The 24,114-nt window shown below is 32.7% G+C and overlaps 3 protein-coding genes across 4 annotated transcripts; 2 read left to right on the top strand and 1 right to left on the bottom strand.

Annotated features, from left to right (window-relative positions):
- Positions 1 to 6,206: 6,206 nt before the first annotated feature.
- On the top strand, positions 6,207 to 9,136 carry LOC128984976 (glycine-rich protein 3-like). Its single transcript, XM_054404348.1, has 3 exons — positions 6,207 to 6,246; positions 8,550 to 8,619; positions 8,904 to 9,136. The coding sequence occupies exons 1-3, from the start codon at positions 6,238 to 6,240 to the stop codon at positions 9,134 to 9,136; spliced, it is 312 nt and encodes a 103-aa protein (XP_054260323.1). The 5' UTR covers positions 6,207 to 6,237.
- A 1,619-nt stretch (positions 9,137 to 10,755) lies between these two features.
- LOC128988025 (uncharacterized) lies at positions 10,756 to 14,801 on the bottom strand. Of its 2 annotated transcripts, none has more exons than XM_054409198.1 (3): positions 14,770 to 14,801; positions 11,727 to 12,006; positions 10,756 to 10,944 (listed from the first exon to the last, which is right to left on the bottom strand). In XM_054409198.1, the coding sequence occupies exons 1-3, from the start codon at positions 14,785 to 14,787 to the stop codon at positions 10,832 to 10,834; spliced, it is 411 nt and encodes a 136-aa protein (XP_054265173.1). In that variant the 5' UTR covers positions 14,788 to 14,801; the 3' UTR covers positions 10,756 to 10,831. The 2 variants fall into 2 exon arrangements, with proteins under 2 accessions (XP_054265173.1, XP_054265172.1); XM_054409197.1 differs by having other exon boundaries at positions 11,727 to 12,012; positions 14,770 to 14,795.
- A 4,065-nt stretch (positions 14,802 to 18,866) lies between these two features.
- LOC128984975 (uncharacterized) lies at positions 18,867 to 19,643 on the top strand. Its single transcript, XM_054404347.1, has one exon. It carries the CDS (start codon positions 18,867 to 18,869, stop codon positions 19,641 to 19,643), a length of 777 nt encoding a protein of 258 aa, XP_054260322.1.
- The last annotated feature ends 4,471 nt before the right edge of the window (positions 19,644 to 24,114 follow it).

Raw genomic sequence — 24,114 nt, 5'->3', positions numbered from 1 at the left:
ACAACTACTATACACAATTTCCAGTAGGTCTGAATAGAAACAACCTAAAATAAAACGTTAATATCCAATAAAATTCACAGTACACATAATTTAACTTTGGTGTCCTAACATCAAAACTAATCGTCACACCTATCTTTAATATCAATTTCACTGCATTAATTGCTAAATGAATAAGCGTAAACAAAGAAAAGTAAAAACAATAACAGTTTGTTTTGAAACCGCTGTTTGGTTCAAATAACATTCATTTGAAAAAAAAGAACTGGTCACATGTAGCAGGAACATAAAAAGTAAACACGCTAGTAAAGCTAATGACGTAATTGTCAATGTTTATTATCCACACCGTTATCAGTTCTATCCTTGTGATTACCCACCCTCATTGAATAAATATATGATTTCAGTTATAATGAGTACTTAGGTTTGCTACAGGGAAGACAATAAGGTTTTTTATTGAAATATTGATAGCTTAGTATGAGGTAAATACAATTGCCAAGTCATTAAAGTACCCATGTCCATAGAAGAGCAAGCTATATCAGTTTATTTATTCTCCATAAGAATAAAATAGTAATTTAAAATTTACACTTTTTTGGAATTTTCTCTTCAACTGTTAGGCATACAACAACGCTCCAATATACTAAATCATTTGTTTTTATGGTCTGTACAAAATGGTTTGGAAATAATGTCAAAGTTTTATTTTTTTAACGTAAAAAATTAGAAAACCCTAGGTTACCCCATAAAACCCCCATAAACCCCCGTTCCCGTGGTCGGATCATGTGGGTTCGCGAACTCATCGTTCGAATAAATGTAGGTTTACGCGTTTATACAGAATTTAAAATATATATATGAATTTGAACTTATGGTGTTTTTGGCCTCTGGGGACCTCAAAACGAAACAAATAAATCGCTCCCGGGTCCAGGTCTTACCATGAGTACTACGGTAATAGCTTATTCCCTATATGGGAAATTCGCTAACAATTAAGTACATAAAAGCGTTGTTGTGTGCCTAACGGTTAAGGAAAAATTACGAAAAAGTGTAAATCTAAAATTGGTATGTTATTCTTATGTATAAAAAAATACCCCCGCCGCAGCAAACCTGCAGACTAAGCGAATTTCCATTTGACTGATTTCATTTACACTGAAATTTCTACTTAAAAATATAACATTTATTCTTGATTTAAATAGAATTAGTTTAACAAGTACTTAGGGTTGCTGCATCAGGGAGGGTAAAACTGTTTTTTTTTTTTTTTTTTGTAAACTGTGAATAGTTAGTAAGAAATGAAAACATTTTCCAAATTTGATCAAAATATGTTCACAAACAAGAAAACTACAACGGTTTACTTATTCTCCATAAGAATAACATGGGAATTTTAAAATTACAATTTTTTTGAATTTTCTCCGTAACCATTAGGCGCATAATAACGCTTCAATATACTAAATTATTTGTTTTTTAAGCTCTACAAAATTGTTTGGAAAGAAATTGCTAAATTTTATGTTTTTTGGGTAAAAAATGAGAAAAACCTATTTTTACCCCATAAAACCCCCCGGAAACCCCCGTTCCCATGGTCCGATCATGCTGTATCGCGAACTCGTTCGAATAAACGTACGTTTACACGTTTGCACCAAATTTCATCAAAATCGGATCATTTTTGCTCGAGTTATCGTGCTGACGGACACATATATATATATATATATTTATATATATATATATATATATATATATATATATGTGAATTTGACCGGATGGTGTTTTTGGCCTCTAGGGACCTCAAAACGAAAAAAAAAATCGGTCCCGCGTCCAGGTCTTACCATGAGTACTACGGTAATAGCTTATTCCCTATACATGGGAAATTCGCTAATAAACTGTTGAACCTTGCTTGTCTATGGACATATTTTAATTAAATTTGGAAAATTTGTTTACTTCATACTAAGCTATCGGTATTTAAATATAAACACACCTTATTATCTCCCTGTAGCAGCAAACCTACTTACTCATTAAAATTAATGATATTTAAATAGGAGATAAATATGACAATTTCAAGGCAGTAATTTAGTGGAATTCCAGCGAGGTAGATGGAAATTCGCTTAGTCTGCAGGTTTGCTGTGTCGGGGGTATTATCTTGAATGTTATCAGTTTTGCAGTAATCTTTTAATGGTAAAGGCCAAATTGATACTGCATTATTGCCCCGATAATGAGTTCTGAACCCTGTAAAAATGCAAAATTTGTAGACGGGCCCTTCGCTTTATTTTATTTCTATTTGTACTCTATTAAAAATAATCGTAAATAAAGGTCGACTGATTACACAGATCTGATTCTTTGTCTGTGGTTTAAATCGTATCTATGGAATATTCCTCATCAGTTCTGGTCTTTTGACGTAGCCACGCCCACCACGATGTTCAACACAATGCATTTCTCACTCCATTTGTTCTCGTTCAATCAATCAATCAATCAACTTCTTTATTTCATAAAATGTACATATTGGTACATGAAATTGTGTCAACATAAGTTTTCTTATCTAGATTACTAAACTAGTGATTTTACAGTAGTAAAACAGAATATATGTAACAATTAATTAATGGCCTTCAAATTGATTTTCCTTTCTTTATATAATAATAAGTCCAGCTGAATAATACATCAATCAAATGCAAATTAAAGTAACAGAAAACAAACATAGAACAATCAATGGAGATACTTAAGTTTTTTGTTTAAAAATAATTCTTGAATGGAGTAAAATGATGATTCAATTAAAAATCTTTTTAATGATTTTAAACATTTATTTGGATTCTTCTCCAATTTTAAAGTTTCTGGAAGGTAATGTAAAAAATTGTTCCCTAAATAACTAGGTTTTTTTCTTATAAAATTCCAAATTGTGCTGCTCTACCAATCGGTGTGATCTTGTGTTATATTTATGAATATTTTACTATAATTATAATATTATATTTAATTATAATATTTATTGAATATTTTTTTGTAATAGGGTTACCTATTACAATTTTATCATTCATCAAAACAAATTTAATTGACTCATAAATGAAAAGACTAGACTGTGAATATTTTATGCAAACAAAATAATTGCCTCACTGAGGCTGTTGATCTTAAATTCAACATTATCTTCAATGCCCTTTTTTGCTGGAGTAAAACTCTGTCCATGTTTTTTTTTTTTTTTTTTTTTTTTTTTTTGTGGTAGATCCATAGACACAGACGCCATAGGCAATATGTGAATGAATCAATGCATAATAGACTGCTTTTAACGTTTCAATATTGATTGACATTGATTAACTCAAGTGATGTTTTCAACTCCCTTGATTGGACGAAAGTCACCCCCCCCCTCCTTCCAGCATTGAAATAGCTCAAGGGTAAAACTATATATTTGTACGAGATATACACGACAATGTAAGATAAAAAATTGACTTGTTTACTCATATTTAATATTTTGTCAAAATGTTTTGCTTTAAAATTCAAGCCATGCGTCTGCTTGCATACAGTGCGTTTAAAAATGAAAGAGCGACAAATTCTTTTCACACAGGCATCAAAAGTCCAGTGCTTGCTTATTTTTAACTGCATAACCAAATACGCTTGAATTTGAAAATCGTAAGGTTTACGTGAGAGTTAATTAAGAACAACGCTATTAAACCTACATATATAAAGGTAGCTATGAAAACATCATTCTGATTTGTAGTTCATAATCAAAGTCACTTTTATACGCAGCCCATTATGAAACTAACGATTTAGAGATCACTATTTACCCCTGATAATACTACTCTCATTTTTGAAACCTACTGATAAACTCAGTATTAAACCTTACTGTACACAATACGCACATAAATCAGTACTAGCAGAGTCTGGATTGGCATATAAGTATAAAATGGTTATTGCAGTAGTTAAACTCAAGCTTTGCGTAAGCAATGGGGGAAGACACAGTTTGATCAAATTTGTTAAATTTACGGTATACTATAGTATTACACATCTACCTAGCTATAATGTTTAACCACTTCACTTTACAAAACAGAAAAATAAATTGTTAAATACTAGAAGAGTACCCGTCCTTCGTACGGGGTTGACATGTTTATTGCAGTTATGCTTAAGCTTTATGATTGCAATGGGGAAGGACACAGTTTGATAACATTTGCTTCTTTAAATTTAAGGTATGGTCTATACTACCATAGGTAGGTAGGTCTATGCTACTATAGGTAATACATCTATTAGCTGCTTTCATAAATGCAAATTAACGGTATCAGCATTCTGACACATACTTTCTCCCATAAGTTTGTCAACAACCTTTATCATGTGTAAGCGGTGAGAGTAAATATACGGAAATGGGATTTGTACAGTTTTGTTCAGAATTTAAACGACTATAACATTTTCGATTTTTATCAAAATCGTTCAGGCCATTTTTGGAAAAATCCGAATTTTCCGTTATTTTATAGGGTTTTATCGGGGAAATCCCCATTAAAAATAAAAATTTCTAAAAAATGAAAAAAATTTTTCAAATTGTAAGGACCATAACTATGTTAAATCAAACCCGGATTTTTTTCAAAAATCCAATTTTTTGTTATTTAATGGGGTTTTATGGGAAAATAACATAATTTAATATAACTTTTGAACCGTAATTTTTACAGAAATAGAATTTGTACCAGTTTGTTCAGAATTTAAAGGGATACAACGTACTAAATTTTTATCAAAATCGTTCGGGCCATTCGATTTTTCCTGTTTTTTATGGGTTTTATGGGAAAATCCCCATTAAAAATCATTCGCCAAAGTAAAACTGTTCACAAAGTATGGCTTTCTGCACTTTAATCTGTGCAAGGAAGCCCACTTTGCCGGGTGACTGTAGGAAAAATATATTGCATTTAACTTGATCTACTCTTTTAAGAAGATAATAATCCACTTATCGAGATGAAAGGATAAGACTTATTCCTTAGTCTCCCGGTCTTTCCGAAGAATATTGCTATTCCATCTAATATATAGAAATATTGAAAGGGTGACTTTTTTTAATTTTTATTTTCATACGTATTTATGTTACTGATTAGTAACTATTTATTGTTTGTTTTTCATTTATTTATTTTTTTAATTAGTTTTTAAAAGGAACTAGGATGCCATGTCATTATTTTTATATGTTGTTCTTTTCGATGGCAGAGGACTTTTTAAATAAGGAACCCTAAACACTTTTTTTTTTAAATAAGTTAAATTCGTTTACTCATATGCAGGGAATCGAACTAGCCCGTCTCACACCATATTTCAAGAAACTAATTATTGGACAATAACCTGCCCCAATTTAACATAATTTAACTTACTTAGGAGTATAATTAATGATCTATAATGAGTATACTAATGAAACTAGTTGACTTATGACAGCTTAATGAGCAGAGTTGACCTTAATATTCTACCCAATTATCTGAGAAGAAAATTCTGAAAATTAGTTTCCCTTGGTGAAGTCGGATTTTGAGTTTCAAGTTCAATTACTTATCTTTTATACTAATTGCATATTATTTTCATTAAACCAATCATCTTGAAAGCTACTTCATTTATTTTATAGGAAGGACATTTTATTTTGATAGTGTTTAGTGAAACATTGACAGTTAAAATGTTGCTTTTGCAATACCTTCAGTTTGGTTGTATATGTTTAAATCATTGTATTACTTTTATATTGGAAAGACCACGTAGAGAGAAAACTCCTAGCTCAAGAGAAATATTTTAACATAGAGACCTTGAGCGTATAGTAAATGCTAAACCATCTGATTACGAACTTACTGATAGTTACGAACTGATCACATAGTTCAAACTCATCGGCGATTGGCGGAATTTGAACCCGATCAACCATGTGTAAAGTTTCAAACATAAGGTAAACCTCATGTAAAATCGTACACATGCATATACAATATAACATATACAAGTGCATTTTACTCGCAAAATTACCTCAAGAATGGCTCGAACAATTTCCTCATTTTTTTGGGGGGAATTACTTAGTACTATCAAAAAAAATTTAATTACTCTAATTTGACATATTGCAAAACACACATGTCCATAGAGGACATTTCCCCAGCACAATATTGGAAGCTAATGTGTCGAATTGCACAATCGGTTTATTTGGAGTCCTTCGCAATGTGTCGAAAGGCATTGTAGTCATTGAGACGTAAAATGGGCCTCATTATGACATTGAGATTGTACATGGCTAGTTACTATAAAGCCCGGGCATAAGTGACAGTGGACACAGTTTGTTGTCATTGGACACTCACGATCACTATGTTCAAGGTAAGTTGTTGTTCACACATCAATATTTTCCTCTGGATTGAAAACATACTAGATAATAAGAAGAGTAAGAATTTCTTTTTTGATTGATTGGTCATTTTCCCAAGATGATGAGCTACATTGGGTATAACTTTAAGTTATAACCTTATAGTCTTGTGGCGAAAAAATATGTTATTGTTAACCAAATGTATATTGGACATAAAGGGTTCCCACGTATGTTATTAAATAGTAACGCAAGCTAAAGCAGAAGAATCATAGCATTATATCTTATTATCAAACAATCATAACATTTTTTTTTCACCAGGACACTTTAGCCAAGTATTACTTAATCGGTTAAATATTAACATAGATAAAATACACCCTTAGTAGATTTCTCATCCTTATGGAACAGCTGAAGCCAATTTTATTGTTAGTTCTATACGGTGCACTGAAGAGGTCGTGTTTAGTTTACAATTTGTTTCTTGTTATTTCAGTCAATTAAATACTCGTTTAACCAAATAAAACTATCTAACCAACTTAAACCCTAGTTATATAACCAAACAATAAAGCACAAATGATGAAATTAACCCTAAAATAATAGAATCGAAAATTCGTCGACGCTATCTATCAGAGACGCCGGACTTGAACTAAACACGAATCCCGAGCTTTAAAATGTACAATGAGATCAAAAGTCTACTTATGTTAGTAAGTAAAGTAAGTTTATATGATATTAATGACTTTTGTGTAACTGTACAAAACCCTAAACTGTACATGAATATTAAATTTTATGTAAAAACATTATTAAATTGAGAAGACTTATTCTTTGAAATTTCGAAGCTGTAAAAACTTAAGTAAAACAAATACGCTTGCAAAATAGAAACAAATTGACTAACAAAAGAATAATATCCCTTGATAAGATGAGACTCTTCATTTCGTCTTCTCTTTCTGACATTTCAATTTGTTCCACGTGTCCGTTTGGAGAAATTCTGGTTTCAAATGTCACTTCGTAGATAATACAATAATCTCTGATTGTTATTTCAACTCTTCATACTGACATTTATGATTTCATTTCGACTTACACTCCAACCAAACGTAAGGCTGTAAATATTTACTTGAAATAATTTCATATTTTATACTGCCTGCAACCATTAATAATTTTTATTTAAGGCGAAAACTCTACACAAATAGCCTATACTAAATATTTGTAAGATTTCAAATTGTTAAGAGATCATTCTTAAAAAAAAAACATGCGTCTTCATTGTAACAAAATAAGGATATGTAATAAATATGTTACGTATAAATATGTAATTCAATTTTTATGTAATTTGTGTTATTGTATTTAAAATACAGCAACACTAGACATACTGTTTCAATGTAAAACATAAAAATATATGTATTATTTTTTCCAATATAGTTGAAACCATTACACAACAGCATATAACATGCAATATCATACATCTGTTGAGTAAACAAAATGGCTCTCTAGTTATTAGTTTTCTGTGTACTTTGCCTAATTAATAACAGTCAGGATAATCGATTTAATACTAAACCAAACCAACTTGTCGCAAAACTATTTTTTCGACTGCCTTAGATTTAACACACTGTATAGCATATTGTTACTTACCTTACGTCTCAACTTTTAATTCTTTTCTGTGAAATACTCCCACTATTTAAGAATAATTTGGTTTTTACTAAACCTAAATGGAAACTCAACTATTGATTACTATTCATATTAAATCTCTTTCTACTAAATAAACTGCCATTTGTTTGTAGTGATTGTCTTATCAAAATATCATTGCATTTTCCACTAAACTCTTTTATGATATACTCTTGTTTTAAGAAGCTGAATTTACTTGTTTCGCAGAGTAACAAATTAAGTCAACTTGGTTTCCTAAAATTATTTGATACTCACTGAGGATATCTATTAGTTTACAGCTTACAAATGAAGAAAAAATTATGTAACCACTAAAGAGTATACTAATGTATGCCGGAGTCTATGACATAGCTTTGTATTCATACTATAATAATGAGAGCGATCTGGTCTGGTGGTGCAGCGCAGGACGTCGGTCCTCGATACCCCAGGTTCAAATCCTGCCCATCACTAATAACTTTTTAGATATATATATATATACAAATATTTATAAATTTGTAAATAAATTTATTTATTTATAAATTTTTAGATTATACTACCAAAACCTTCTAGACATTCTCGTCTAAAAGTGTAAAATGGTCCTGTTCTTGAGTTAAACGTCTTAGAATGTGAATGTAGGACATAAAAAACAATTAATATGATTATTTTTACGATTAAACAATGACTTTGTTTGCAGGTTCTGATTGCAGTCGTGGCTTGCGCCGTAGGCATGGTCTCAGCCGTAGGCCATAGTCATACACAACTTTGTAAGCTAACATTTTAACTACTATAGTACGTAAAGTAATCGAGTTTTGACAAACTACAGTCCCACACATACCAAGTACAAAATTCACCAATCATCTATGGATTTTATCTATGTGATGATGACGTAACACTTTAGGCCTAGCCTAAAGTAATGTATACAAAAAATGTTCCAAACTAAAACTTTTGTCCTGCAAATTTAAAATGGGGTATAAAAATAAACCATAGATTTTAATGGGTTTTAAGAATGCAAGTACTTTACTAAATCTGACACATTTGTGTTTTTCAGCTAACCACCTCGGCTACAAGTTTGGCTACGACATCCACCATGCCTACCACGCCCCTTGGCACGGGTACGCCCATCCCCATGGTTATGGAGGGTTTGGTGACGACCATGGCGCTGTAGGGTATGGAGGAGCTGTCGGTTATGGTGTCGGCTATGGGGGTGGATATGGGGGTGGATATGGAGGTGGATATGGAGGCTATGGAGGTTATGGAGGATATGGTCATGGCGGATACTAAACTGGCTAAATAAATGTTTATTATTTTAAGTTTGCATTTTTATTTCCATTCCTTTTGATTTTTTTTAATGTATTATGACAGTTTTTACAGTTTTACCATGTAAAACTACCATTGTAAAACTACCATTGTAATATTGTTTTTAAACTCGACAATATATGTTTTAAACAATTGTTCAACTATTTATTATAACCATTCAAAATATTTTTTAAACTTTTAATGCAAAATTAATTTATTACTACACTGTTAGTTTGATTACACTTAATATTACACATGATAACTTAATAAACTGAGTTAATGTAGTTATTCGCATGGTCATAGATTAATTTCATTAATGTGGCGAACGTGTCAACGGTTTAAATTATAAATGGGATATCAAAACAACGTTTAATAAAGTATACTTTACTACCAACTAACTAAAACATTTGTTAGAAATTAGCTAAGGAACCAATTACAATGGTTGTTAAACATTTTACTACTTCCTCTTAATTCCAATGTTTTCCTGATCTCACTTAAGATTTATGTTTCCTGAATGCAAATTTCCACGTTACAGAACCGTTTGTCTATCTCGGGACATTGTTCTCATCAAGGTCAGACTTCTGATCATTGTTTTCTGTGGTTTCACTATCCCGACGTAGACCTATTATTATTTCCGCCAGCTGATAGTTTTTTAAGCGAAACGCAAGGCCGAATTACAATCGTAATAACGACAGAAATGATTAAACGATTACAAATCGATCTAATGGGATTGTTAACTTTACTGTTGAATTAAATACGTATGGGATTTAGTAGTTTTTATTGTAGGAAAATATGTGCTACAGTGGTCTCCATGGAAAGATCTAGATTGGAACGAGTAAATACTCCAAAATATACTCCAGAAACACCAATTAAGTACACATGTAATTTAATAAGTAAGTGAGGTAGTCCTCAAGCAAAGTGAAAACTGCAAATCATGTTTCCAATTGTTTTAATAGGTTATGTTGATTATACAGGGCGTTTCAACATGAAAAAGCCGTTCATATTCTTATAATATGCAAGTTTCTAAACATAAATATTTTAAAATCGTAAAATTTCTTTTTAAAAAAAAATAAAAAAACTACCTATTCTAAAACTTAAGATGGTGAACTTTTTGAAATCACATTGCTACTAGGATGTCGGAAATGCTGGAATGATACGCAATCCGGAAGTCCAATTTACAACTCGTTGATCCAGCACTATAGTCACAGATCAGCAATAACGTGACATTTCATAATTTCTAGGTTATCTTTGGTTAAATTATATTCCACCGTTAAATCATAGATAAAACATACTCCCTTTTATTTTTATGATAATTAATCAACATGCCACTCTTTGGGTGTTGTCATCAATTTATTGCTTGGATTTATTAACAGGAAAAAAAGAGTTTATCTTTTTATAAAAACACACCATAGGGCGTGCATTTAATCTATTATGTATGTATGCCTAGTAAAATAGCGTTACCAAAACTAATAGCAGGCATTTTAAATCAAATTTAAAACATTAAACTGTGTGGCAAAGGATAGATACTAAGCCTCAGAAATAATACTCCCTAATATTTTTGCTACAGATATATACTTAATGTAACAACTTGGTAAATAGAGTATACGAAAAATAAAAAAAAGAGTTTTTATTGATGTAAAAGTGGAAACAGAAGATAGGATTCATAAGGCAGGGCAGTGTCTACCAACTCCCGGGCTGTCGCCAACCCCCAGAGCCAAGATTGGTGGGTCTGTAGGAAGACATCTGAGGACCTCCTCTGTCTGCCATGGTCGAGCCCCTGTAGCTCTGTTGTCCTGCAATATGGTTCATATATCATTAGGAGTATACTGCCAGTTTACAAAAACATTTGATTTTTAATTCAATGTCTTTGAGTTTGACTAGAAAAAACTAAATTGGAACTACCAGGTCAATTTAAATCTTTCCCGAAGTTATGAGTACATTTAAAAGCCAATAGATGTAATGTTTCTCTTTGATCAATAGATCTTTGTGTTTGTCTACTCTAAGAACTAGCTAGAGCAGTTTTGATCTACAATACAATAATTCCTTTGTTAGGAGATTGAATTTGACAGTTTATCCCGACCTTAATTTAAAAATCACTTTAAATTTTCTAAAGTATCTAAACAACGTTCATGGAACACTGGCTTTCAATTTTGGCAAAGGAACAGTACGATGGAGACTACCCATTATATGACTTTATACTGATGAGCGAAGCCTAGAAAATTACCTTGTTCAATTTTGACTAAATTTGTTACAGTAAATGTTTTGTTCAAACTTGTGGGAAAAATTTAACCACTGAAACATAAATAAATGTTTAAAAAATATTTGTTGTCTGGAAGTAGTTATTATTTTTAAACATTATTGTTTTAGCATTTTAGGTACCATTAACCATCTTTAGTGTTTGTTTTTTTTTTTCACGGATGCTTCATTTTTTACACCCAAGGTAAGTTAGATGGATTAGCTGACTCAATTGTACCATTTACTATGACACTATCTGTACCCAATAGGTCTACTAATTTGAGTGCATTAATAGGATAAAAGCCAACCTACCGAGAATCTCATACTAAAAAGCACTTACCAGGTCCTCTGTTAGGTCCTAGCAGGAAGAAGCTAGTCCTTCCTCCAGGATAGTTGGATACATATCCGTATCTATCAGGGGCGTCCACAATCTCGAACCCATACCTGCCATCACTCGGGTACCCTTGAACCCCCCTGTACCCCTGGCGGAACCCCTGGCCTGTACCCTGGTATCCTGGAAACCCTGGATACCCCTTGGTTGACCACTGAGGTACTAAAGGGGCCCTGGTAGCCTGCTGAAGGGAAGATCCTGCAAGCGCTACCAGTAGAATGATCTTGACCTGGAACTGGAAATGTTAAAAGAAATTTTTGTTGATACCCCAAAATAAACTATTGTAAAAGTTTTCTAAATTATCAAACATAAACCTATGGCTTAAAAACGAGAAATCTACTTCTATATGTATCATGACTGTTTAAAGTTTTGTTTATTTTTTGTACATTGTTTTTATTTAGGTTATGTAATGAGTCAAAGAATTATTGAGATAAAACAAAATATTGGATGGGTTGAATTAGATATGTAATTAGGTAAATGTGACTTAACAGTTAGTCACTTGAAAACAAGAGGGGTTTCCTTACTTACCGAAACGTAGTTTAGGCTAATCAAAACACTTACTATAGAAAAAGTTAATTAACTAAAACCAAACAAGCGTAGAATGATGCCTTATTTTTCGAATCTCGTTATAGGGAAGCAGAGCTATCAGAGTAGGCGGCGCAAAATGACCCGGGACAATCTACTTTTTATTTTCCCCAGTGGCCAAAGCACTAGTCATTCGTTCAAATTAATATCTATGTCTGAGAACAGAGTAACTCAAATAATTTTGGACCAATTTTAATCCAATTTCGCACGAAAGTGTAGGGTAGCATTACCTTGAATTAGTTTGTGAACCAGGAATACCGGGTCATGGGAACAGGGTGTTATGGGGCTTCGGGGTGAAAAAATTAGTTTCCAAAATGTTTCCCCAAATGTCGATGTATCGATTTTTCATAACAGCCATCGTGTAGAGCTTAAAAACAAACAATTTGCGATAGAAATTCTCACCTGACTGCGCATAGGTTTTCAATTGTTTTGGGTGAACCAGCAACCATCGATATATAACTACACGCAACTAAACTGACCGTAAGAGCAGACGATGCGTAAACTTTTTTGTAGTAGATAAATATAATTAAAGTTCTTAACCAACTTAGTCTGCAACTATCTAACCTAAATAAATAACTCGAAGCTACTTCAAATAATATATAACCAGATGCAATTCACATGAATTTAAATAGTTCCAAAGCATAAAGAACACAACACAACAAACTTCTTGGTTTGTGCTACGTTCTATCTTTGAATAATCATGAGTAAAGAGGTGGCTGTGGTAAAACTAACTTATAACTGAAACAAAGTCAAGCATTTTATGGATTAATTCATTATCATTACGAGGTTTGGATAAAAGTATTGTTAGAAACCTAAGAGCCGTTATATTATAAAATTTTAAAACCACTATAAGTTGAATTTGATTAATAAAATAGTTTCTGAATGTGAATTCCTTATTTTAGTGACTTGATATGTATCATTTATTTATTCATTTAGGTAATACACTGCTCCATCTTATGGAGTAAAATTTTAAAATTCTTTTAAAATATGTTACAGGGTGATTCTAAACTATTGTTACACTTTTGAAACTCTATAAATGAAAAACTATATAACCTATCATCTCGGGGTGAAAATCAATTGAAACAGAAGATTCTAAAGTTTTGTTTGGCACCACTTTGGTTGCAAAATTAGCCTCTACAGACTTTTTTAATTTTCACTTCTTTAGATTTGTTAAGGCTATCCAAACAATTGCTATAATCAGCCTGTAATTCGTTGGCCTACAATTAACCAAACGCAAACAATAAGCCAACATCTCTGCTTTCTCATTATTTACTTAGGATAAAACAACATTGAACTGCGAAGCTGTGTTTATCCCAAAAACGTTTGTTAACATCCGGAAACTTTGATTTAGTTACACGAGAGGCATAGAACTGTGCTTGGTGTTAACTTGTGTAATTGAATAACAAAAAGGAATTTATTCCAAGTAAATCTGTCATTACTGTGCTCAATTTGTCAATCTGTGTGTAATCACTCTCTCAATTAGGTAATGTAAATTCAAGTTGTGCATATAAACTAATTATTCACAGGCTATGCCTTAAATTATGTTTTTGTTTGTCCAATGAGGCTTTATCCTTTAAATTTTTATGTTTATTTATTCCTTTGTAATCCCTCCCAAATGGATTTTATCGTATTTGATATATTTTTTGACAACTGAGATGTCTGTAAATTTAATGTCTTTGTTTGACGATGTTATGTTTTAAATCAAATGGAATCAATAAATTATTTGGTAGTGGACCGTATTGCATAATCAATATGAACATTAACTGCATGAATAGTATTTGGTAAATACATTAAAACAATGAACAATTTACACATGTAGTAAATTTTACTGAATAAAACATTTACATATTCTTAACATCTATTTGTTCCACATTTGTATTTAGAGACAGATATATTTTACTTTTATTTTAATGTTATGAATCCTCAGACAGTTTTCTGTGACGTTACGTTCAATTTATTAATTAATTTTATACATACGGCAAACACCAATACAATTAATTACACAACCAGTAGTACATCAACCCATATATTGATTTACACCAAACCTAGGATTGAACAATTTTTCACATCGTGATAAAGATGAAAAAAGATTAAACATAATAAAACTTGAAAGACAACAGCAAAATAAATAATTCTTGAGCGATAACAAATAAAATAAATTCTGTGATAAGGTAATAAAATAAAAACCATGTGTACGAACTATCAAATGTAACGATACTGCACTATGAAAACGTAACAAAGAACTAAAACATCAATTAATTACCGTCCTGCTTAAGTTAGATACCGAATAGAAAAACATTGTGTATAGTACCGTTATTTACTAGTATGAGTAAAATATTATTACAAATAACATATACTTTACATATTTAATAAATATTTATTTCATTTTTGGGGAATAGTAGCTTACCATGAGCAGGTGAGTCATGACGTGTAAGGATGTGAAACACTGACCATTGTCCTACAGAGGTCCTTCTTATACAGGACCTGCCCCATCCTGACCTTGAACTACCCAGACCGACACATTGCAGGCCAATTAAATGTGGTTACCAGCAAAACATAATAATGGAAATGTTGGGACAAAAAGAAGAAGTTCCAAAAACGTGTTCGTGGAAATGAGCGTTAATTTTTTTAAGTTTTTAAGTTTTGTGTGGTATCACCAGTTAAAAAAATGGCGTAAATATTACTTTATAACTCTCATTCGTCACCCACCGCTACCTTCTCAGTTTGCACCGTAACGTTGTAAATAGTGTAGTGTTACTGTATTACACTAGAGAAAAAATATATATTGGCCTCGAACATACTTCAAGAAGCTGGCGAGTTTTCCTCCTAATTTATGTTAATATTTTACTTAATTTAAAAATCTGTTAAGACAAAGTATGCCGAACTATATGTAAACTATAATTTTCTTCCAACCAAACAAAACACAAAATTTCTCTCAAATGTACAGATGCGTGTAATGGAAATAAATACATCGTAGGTTAAGTTATGTAGGAGTAGACCAGAGAGCACAGAATATGAAATTCTATTGTATCAAGCATAAATAGTATTCTTCAGATTTTGAGTAGGTACAAAGCGTAAATTCAACAATACATATCTTGGTATGTGTCGTATTTCTTCTTCAGCCAACCACTAAAGGCAGCTTAAGTTATTAAAAGGCATAGGCCTATAATAGTGTGTGCTAATGTTAGTTTGTCTCATAAAGTCTAAAATAAATCGAAAAGTACTTTTTCTTCCTTGAGTTTGACAATTGGCTTATAAAATAAATAGTACATGGGTTTTTAAGATGTATCATCCTTTCACAAAGCGTAACACTTAGGGAAAAACATGAAAGGTCAGCTTGGCTTATGCTATAAAGACTGGGCAATCATCAAATCAATTTAATTAGTTTATTGATGAATACTGTGACAAAAGGATAAACATTTTAGGTAATAAGTTTTATTTTCTCCAACGAATAGCACTTGTTGAAACATCATCGGAATAAAAAAGATTTCACATTTTTTAAATTCCCTGTATTCAAAAATAATACATAAGTATTTTTATCTCACTAGAACATGTTTTAATAGGGTAATATTGGGTTTTCTCCCAAATATTTTTTCAAACGAACTACAACTACTGAACGTAAGCTTGAAGAGAATTTAATTCACAGACTATGAAGTATAAATGAATGAGTTACTAACCCGCATTGTTTGAATGGAATCTTGAATTTTTCAACTAAAACTTACTTAATTATTCCTATGTAAAGATTAATTACCAAACAATATTTCAAAGGTGAAATTATGGATTTTATTATTTTTATTAAAAATATAATCTTGAAAACCCTTAACTGTTCATGCAATTTCACTGGGTTTCCCTGATGTGTTATGAGTACCTTGAAGTTTCTCGGAATGTTTGGACAACAATGTGTGTTGTTTTGACGTCACTTGAAGTAGACAATAGATTTTATAGTCATGTAAATGTTACTTAGGCCTCGAGTTTGGCCAGCCCGGAACTACCAACTTGACAACAATCCGACTGCTGACGTTGACTTTTTACTTTGACTTAAGAAGGGTTTAAAATCTTTGAACTTTCATACAGCTTCACATAGTCAGATGTAGATGGATAAGAATGTTTCGGGTTTTAACTACAGTTTAGAACAACGATCTGGAATTTTTAATATGGATAATAATTTCTTGCAAATTCACATATATTCCAGTTTGTATGAAAAACATGAGACTTTTAAGTGATACTTTTTATGATGCAATATTAGCATCATTTGTAATACCGCAGCGAATTTATTCTCGATTCTCAGAATTACTTAGTTACAAATTAGAATCAATATTGGCAGTGAGTGACCGGAGTTTACTATCATACATGAATTACTTCAGCTAAGTTATTACATCGTAGTCAACTATTTAGTTTGTAAGTAACGTGTTGTCAAAACTTGTTTGTTTGGTTTAAACATACACATTTAACTGTTGTTGTCTATTGCACACAGAGATGTGGGGATAAGTACAGTTATACTAAGCTAAAGGCTAAGAAATTTTTCCTAAAAGTTCTACAAACGGGCAGTGCCCCACTGGTCTTCTGGGTTCGGGGTTCTCATAGATTTTATCAAACAAAGTTCAGTTAGTTACACTAAACAGCTGTTAACAACGGTTATTTGTTAACATCGAAAGGCATAAAAGGAAGATTGTAATTTAATTGAACAGTTTAACAGTTGTTGGTAACAATATTTACCTTATATCTTTGACAACAAATAAATAGTCTCTGTTGGATGTTAAGCTATGGATACATTCTAGGTAAACTTTTTTCTATCATTCAGTTCCGTAATCTACCTTAATCTACTTGTGTTTTTTTTACATGACATTTTACATATCGTCGGCCCAAACACGAAGTGGCGTACCTGTAAAACCCTTAAGCCCCGTCCTAGCTGGACGGCAAGTGCGACGCGACCGACGCGACCGACGGTCGCTGCTGTCGGCGGCAAAATGTGTGTCCACACTGAGCGGCGCGACAGAGCGACGCGCCATGGGCGCGGCCGCGCCGTCACCCCGCATTCGGCACTGTCAATCTGTACTGAGCAGTGTAGTATCCATATACAACCATGCTAACTGCGGCTAAAAAGAAAAAGTTGTTTTTGCTTGATAGCTCTACTTTAACATATGCTTATCTGAAAAGGAGGTGTAATGTTGATAGCAGAGGACCAATAAATGAAATATTTAAAGAACGATACGAGTATGGAGAATTTCACCACTTATTTAAACAATTGAGAGAGTACCCTGAGTTGTTTAAAAACTACACTAGAATGTCGATCGATACCTTTGATCATATTGTGGAGGAACTGAAAAACGACTTTCACAAGAAGACGACCAATGTAATGAGTCCAATTTCAGTTGAAGAGCGACTTATTGTCACCTTAAGGTAAGTCAGAATTTAACAATTAAATAGAAATGAATTGAATTAAAAGAATACAACAGCCTGATGCATAAATATTTTTACCATTTTTTTTCAATAAGAAAATAGGTGTAAGTAATGAGTTAACATTTTTTGTACACAAAATGTTTATTACTTAATTAATAGGAAATAAAAGTAATTAAATTTGTCAAAGCATGGCGTTAGTAAAAAAACATGAATATGACTGTCTTAACGGTGTCCAATGCTTATCTACTGCTACTCCTGTCCAAGGTTTGGGTAGTAATAGTCATATGCACTTCCAGGTGTCGAGGGTGTAGTGACAGATTCTCTGTGATTGGTAGGCCAAGCACTCAACTCGTCCATGATAACTTGTTGTATTTGAGACCGCACTTTGAGCTTTTGCAGAGGGGCCATCTGCTTGAAATATGGCACTAACGACCGAAAAAAATGCATGTCGTCGTCTTCAGGTGGATCCTTAAAAAGTTCGAGCTTTTCTTTTTCGTTTTTCAAGAGTTCTCGTTCGAACTGTGACAACGGAGCACTTTCTTTGCCCTTGGTTTTCTTAGTAGGCCTTACAGTTTCGGGGTCCACGCACGTAGTGTCTGTTTTTTTCTTTTTCTTCTGACGAACTTGTTCTGTGTTCGGTGATACACACTCTGCAAGTACAGACACTGACAGTAATTCATCGTCGGGCATCTGGGTCTCGGATCCCTCGTCCAAGGCAGACTCATTCTTTGACTGGCTCTCGGTAATGTTGGACTCGGTCTCCCTTGGTGTGACCACGTCTTTCAAAAAGAGCATCAGATTGAAGTGAGCCCATTTCCCTGTGTAAATGGGCGCGTCTTCTGCTGAAGAGCCAGAGCGGGGCTTAGGTATTTTCTTGTACTCTCGATTGAAAGAGTCTCTGAGGCTCTTCCACCTTGCTTTTGCAGTTTCCTCTGAAATAAAAAATACAATTATAGTATTCCTAAAATATTTTTTTTCAGATATCTGGTTACTGGAATGCAGTTTCGACAGTTGGCGTACTCATTTCGGATATCAAAATCTGCAGTAAGCAACATTGTTATTGAAGTTTGCAAGTCGTTGTGGAAATGCCTCCAGCAAAGGTACATGCCTGTACCTACGAAGAAATGTTTGAAGAAGATAGCTTCAGATTTCCAAGAAAAGTGGAACTTCCCCAATTGCATAGGGGCTATAGATGGAAAACATTTTCGTATCAAACGTCCTCCTAAATCGGGTATTATGTACCGAAACTACAAAGGATCTTATTCAATAAATGTCCTTACTGTTACAGACGCGAATTATAAGTTTCTATTTGTTGATGTGGGTGGCTACGGTAAGGACAGTGACGGAGGGATGTTCGGTGCTTCAAAAATTGGGGCGTTCCTAGAATCAAAATGCATTGATCTACCTGAAGAATGCAATCTACCAAACACCAACATCGTGGCACCTCATGTTCTAATTGGTGATGAAGGCTTCCCATTGCGAACATATCTGATGAGACCATATCCGAGGAGACAACTGTTACCAGGAGGGGAAAAAGATGTCTTCAATTACAGACTAGCAAGGGCAAGAATGGTGGTAGAATGTTCGTATGGGAGTATAAAAACCAAGTTTAACGTGCTGTCACTTCCCATTGAGACGAAGGTGGAAAACGCAGTCGTTATTATCAAGGCAATCATGCTCTTCCATAACGTCATTCGAGAAAGAGATGGGATTAGTGAAGAAGAAGCTCAGTCCTTTAGGGAGGTGGCGGAGAAAGGTTCCAAGGGTGCTCCTCGCGTGGAAAACAACAGCACCACTAACCAAGCTAAGATTATTAGGAAAAGGTTTTCCTCCTACTTTGTGCGCCGGGAAGGTGTAATGCCACACCAGATGCTTCTGTAGGTAATAGAAAAGCTTGTTAACATAAACATTGAACATGGAACGTTAATATTTGTACGATATCATGTGAATATTTGTCTTCTTTTACGATTACATGTGCCTGAAGTTTGAAGTATCTATGAAATAAATTAAGTGTGTAATTTTGTATTTGCTCTTCGTTATTCCATCGCTTTTACATATCCCAAAAACGTATTATAGTAAATTAAATAGTAAATTAGTTAATTAGTAGAAATTAATACTATTCTACAGTAAAACTAGAGTAAAACAATTATTGTTTTCATTGAGTTTTAAGAACAGTCTTAATATTTATAGCTTAAAATGATCCAAAAAAGTTGAAACTTTTTATATTTACTATTGATCGTCCAGTAAAAATCTAGTAAATGTTATGCAGATTACAACGACATCTTATGAGCTTGATTTGGAAAAAAACTGATAAATATTGAATTATTGGTATTTATTTACTATATATGCCTCCAAACGAACTCACAATTTTGATATCTTGCCTTACAATTTTTTACCTCCTGAATCCAAATATAGCAATATTTTTTAGCGCTGATGAATATTACTCAAGATATAGGCGAAGCCATACAACAACATTAGCATAAACAAGGTAGGCCAGATAACATTGAAAAATGGAACGAAGTGAGAATAATTGCATGTAACTTAAACTTATTATTTTAGCAAATTTGTTACTGTATTGCATTTAGTATAGCATTGCAGTTAGGTTAGATTAGGAAGGTAAATTTTAGGTTAAAATAAGTCGAGATTTTTTATGTTATCTTAAGACTGTTTTTGTACAATGAAAACCCTAGAAAAACACTTCAAACACTTTTAATAATGGTATATTTAAATTCAGGAGGTAAAAAACTAGGTACAAGTAAGATATACAGATCAAAAATTCTTTTTGAGACACCTATAGTAAATAATTACAGATTATACAGTCTCTAACTAATTTGTAATAAATATAACAGAACTTACTTGGTAAATTTACCACCTCTCCAACTGAAGCCCACAGCCGATCATTCATAAGTCTGTTGTGGTAGTTAACGTTATGCAGATTCCATAAACTAGGGTGCTTTTGCACCTCTGATATTAGTAATTCATTGGACATCACGAAATTTTATCTCACAAAACAACTCTAGACAATGTTCAACTGACGAAGACTGGGAGTCGAGTGAAGGTGCGGTGTGTTGGATGGCTCTGTCGCCGGTGTAGCGCTACCAAATACAAACATGTTTGTATCTTGAAGCGCTTGTAGCGCGACCGACAAGAGCGGCGCCGCTGTTGCTGCTCAGCTAGGACACTCCCATTACTTAACATGTGTTTGTATCTGTCGCTGTTGTCGGTCGCGTCGGTCGCGCCGCTCTTGCCGTCCAGCTAGGACGGGGCCTTACTTTACAGGGTGGTCAAAACAAAAATAAGCGTTTTTATAACCTCTGTATACCTTGATTTTTTTAAAAGCTAATTTCTACCTTTATTTTTTAATATATAGTTAAAGATGTCTGGTAACACTTTGCTGTCAATTTATGACGAAAATGTATACTATTTATGGGGAATTTTTTTTTATATATATGACATTGCAGTTACGTCACTTTGTGATTAGGAATGTAACATTTTTTAAAACTTACGCCAGAGAGATTGGCACTATTGTTACATTAAATAAATGTATTTTTACCCGAGATATTAAGGGGAATATCAATATAACTGAGAATAGATACAATTATACATTACAGTTATATTATAACAATGTCATCTAGACGAAGAAGGTCTGAGTTGGGCTATAGAACGACTAGCTCTACGTACAAACAACAGATATGAGCAAATATACCAGGACAATATGAGTTAGATGTGCGTTTGAAGGTGGTGAACGTCTGTGAATTGTAGTAAGAGTGTAGCAAGAGGCACAAATTGAACGAAATGAACGATGACGATCAGAACAAAGACGAGCGCGTCGATTCGTAGTTGACAAGCGCAGAGAAAATACCAACATCTCCAACAAGTATATCGAGCATTTACGTCTGATTCATACCATCGTCTGGTATTCAAGTATGAGCTTAATATTAATTATTAAGCTTTCATATTGAAACTCATTAAAATAAATCATCCTAATAAAACCAGAACAAATAACAAAGTGACAACCAGGCTATTTCATCAAACCTGAAAAATGCCAGGTAGAGAGCCCGTGCTTGGATTCAATACATTGAAGGGTGAATATTAAATAGTTAAGAATATGAACTTCAGTATGTAGTACAACAGTTCAGTTAAGAGTAGGCCTACATAGGACCCTTAAAGTTTAAGACAAGGAAAATTCATGATGAATTCTGGGAGGCGGGCAAAAGGATTTTGATCTTTGGATGCAAGAAAAAAAGCTGTCTTGGTTTTTGAAAAATGCCACGATATCAAAAGAAAACACAAGAGGATTGTGAGTTTCAAATAAACCAAAAAGTAGATCCTTGATGAAACGCTAGAGCCTACAGCAGGAGAGTACTTTAATGAAGCTTTTTAGACTGTCCAGTATTTGTATTTCCTTGCGTAAACTTAAGCGATAGCTATAAATATAATTTGCGTTGTCAATGTTTTAATAAATTAATTAATTATTTAAAATATGTTAAATTCCCTCGATGTTATTATTTATTACCTAGGGGGACAAGAAGCTAATGATAATATGGTCAAAACAGATTCCCCACATTGGGATCAAAAATGTAAGTTTGCGTTTTGCATCATTGAATTTGTACAGAAAACATTTTATCATAATTTTCTTCTTTTCGTTGGCCACAATAGAGTTATTTTTATTAAAACTTCTAATATGATATTTGTTTATCGCTTTAATTATTGCTAAAAGTATAAACACATAAGAGTGTTAGTTTAATTTTAATGTCTGTAACATTCTGCATCTATGTTTCCATCTGTTGTATTCCATTAACCGTAGAGCAGCGTAATTTCATTATTCATTCTCGTCTTACATTCAATTCTGTGTCTTTCTCGTTCTACATCTTCTTTGTTCCTTCCTCAGTTTTGGACTTTCCAGCTCTGTTTCGTCTCACCAACGATAATCCCAAAACATAAAAAAATCTTAAATTATTAAGTATGGTGTCATAAAACCTGGCATGTACGTATTAAATATAAAACTAATAAATTCAATTGTGTAAACAATCTATAAACATGGTCACTGAACTTCTCATAGATCAAACTATCATTTTTAAGCAAATGTTGACGTTTTCAAATATTTTATGTAACAGTTGAAGAAATTTTAAAATTACAGTCTCAATAAAATTGGGTTTTAAAATTAATTAATGGTTATGAGAGTTGAGGAAACGTTTTTAACATTTCATGATTTTTTTCATGATCAAAGAAAAAAATATATATATTTTTTTTTTTTTCTGGACATATATATATATATATTGTTGTTGTCATTCTGAAAATATTTATTTGTTGTTAATGGTTTGATAAATGGTATATGGTGATGTTATATTGTTACATGTTCATAGTAGGCCTACACATTTTTAGCTGTTGAATTTACACTTATTGTATCAATACGTTGCTGCTGTTGTTGATTATTTGTAGTAGTTGTATCACATCTTGCCTTGATTTTTATTGTTATTTCTTTGTAATGTAACAACGTAATGGGTTTCCCGTTGGAATAAATAAATAAATAACTTAACTCATTTAATAGTCATCGGTAAAATTATTCCAACAAATTCACATACAAAATTTATTGTAAATTGAAAACACTTTATAGAGATACAGAGCTGTCTGGTGGTAATTTCTGGAGTTATTTTGATTGGTACACGTTCACAGTACAGTAATATTTAAAATACGAGTGCGATGTTGTATAAAAAGTTTTTTTCTCCATAGACCCCGAAATTCACATCCAATTCTCTACTTGAATTTATTAAATAGTTTGTCTCAATCCACTCCAATACTAGAATAGATGTTTTATTGGCGTTACTAACGTTATTTACATGATTTAATCAAGGTTCTCATACTGTAATGTTATGTGTTTACTGTACACATATGAATTGTTATTTTTTCCAGTCAATTGGCATTAACCATTCCCTTACAATCTCTGACAACTGCAAGTTGTACCTTTGGTACAACGAGCGGTTAAAAAATCAAAGTGATTATTAAGATAACAACTTAATTAAGATTTGACACCATTCATCATTGTACATTGAACAACTTAACTATGAATCTCAAATAAATCATTAAACGAGCAGTGAGTAAACATACCAATTTTCTTTAAAATCATTGAAATACAACAATATGTTGAGGAATTAGATGGGGAAATTATAAAAATAAAACAATATCCCTAACAAACCTAACCTTATCTAACTTGCACTCGAGTGTATTAACTTGTGTTTAACTTAGGTTAGTGCGGCTTTAATTTAACCTGACATTCCTTGAAATGCTTCAAACTGATAGCAAAGAATAGGTAAAGAATAAAAACAAGGTAGGAAACTCTAAGGTCTTCCTA

The sequence above is a fragment of the Macrosteles quadrilineatus genome, unplaced genomic scaffold (assembly GCF_028750875.1).
Source record: "Macrosteles quadrilineatus isolate MER2022 unplaced genomic scaffold, UCM_ALF_1.0 Scaffold_2__2_contigs__length_208266976, whole genome shotgun sequence".
NCBI lineage: Eukaryota > Metazoa > Arthropoda > Insecta > Hemiptera > Cicadellidae > Macrosteles > Macrosteles quadrilineatus.
Note: the sequence above shows the minus strand (reverse complement) of the source record. Positions and strands in the feature narration are given on the sequence as shown.

What these genes read in the sequence shown, in the direction of transcription:
- LOC128984976 (XM_054404348.1), top strand. An exon ending in CCATAGTCATACACAACTTT is followed by an intron (nt 8,620 to 8,903) that starts GTAAGCTAACAT and finishes TGTGTTTTTCAG; the next exon opens with CTAACCACCTCGGCTACAAG.
- LOC128988025 (XM_054409197.1), bottom strand. An exon ending in AGGACCTAACAGAGGACCTG is followed by an intron (nt 10,945 to 11,726) that starts GTAAGTGCTTTT and finishes ACCATATTGCAG; the next exon opens with GACAACAGAGCTACAGGGGC.
- LOC128984975 (XM_054404347.1), top strand. Translation starts at nt 18,867, where the DNA reads ATGCCTGTACCTACGAAGAAATGTTTGAAGAAGATAGCTTCAGATTTC.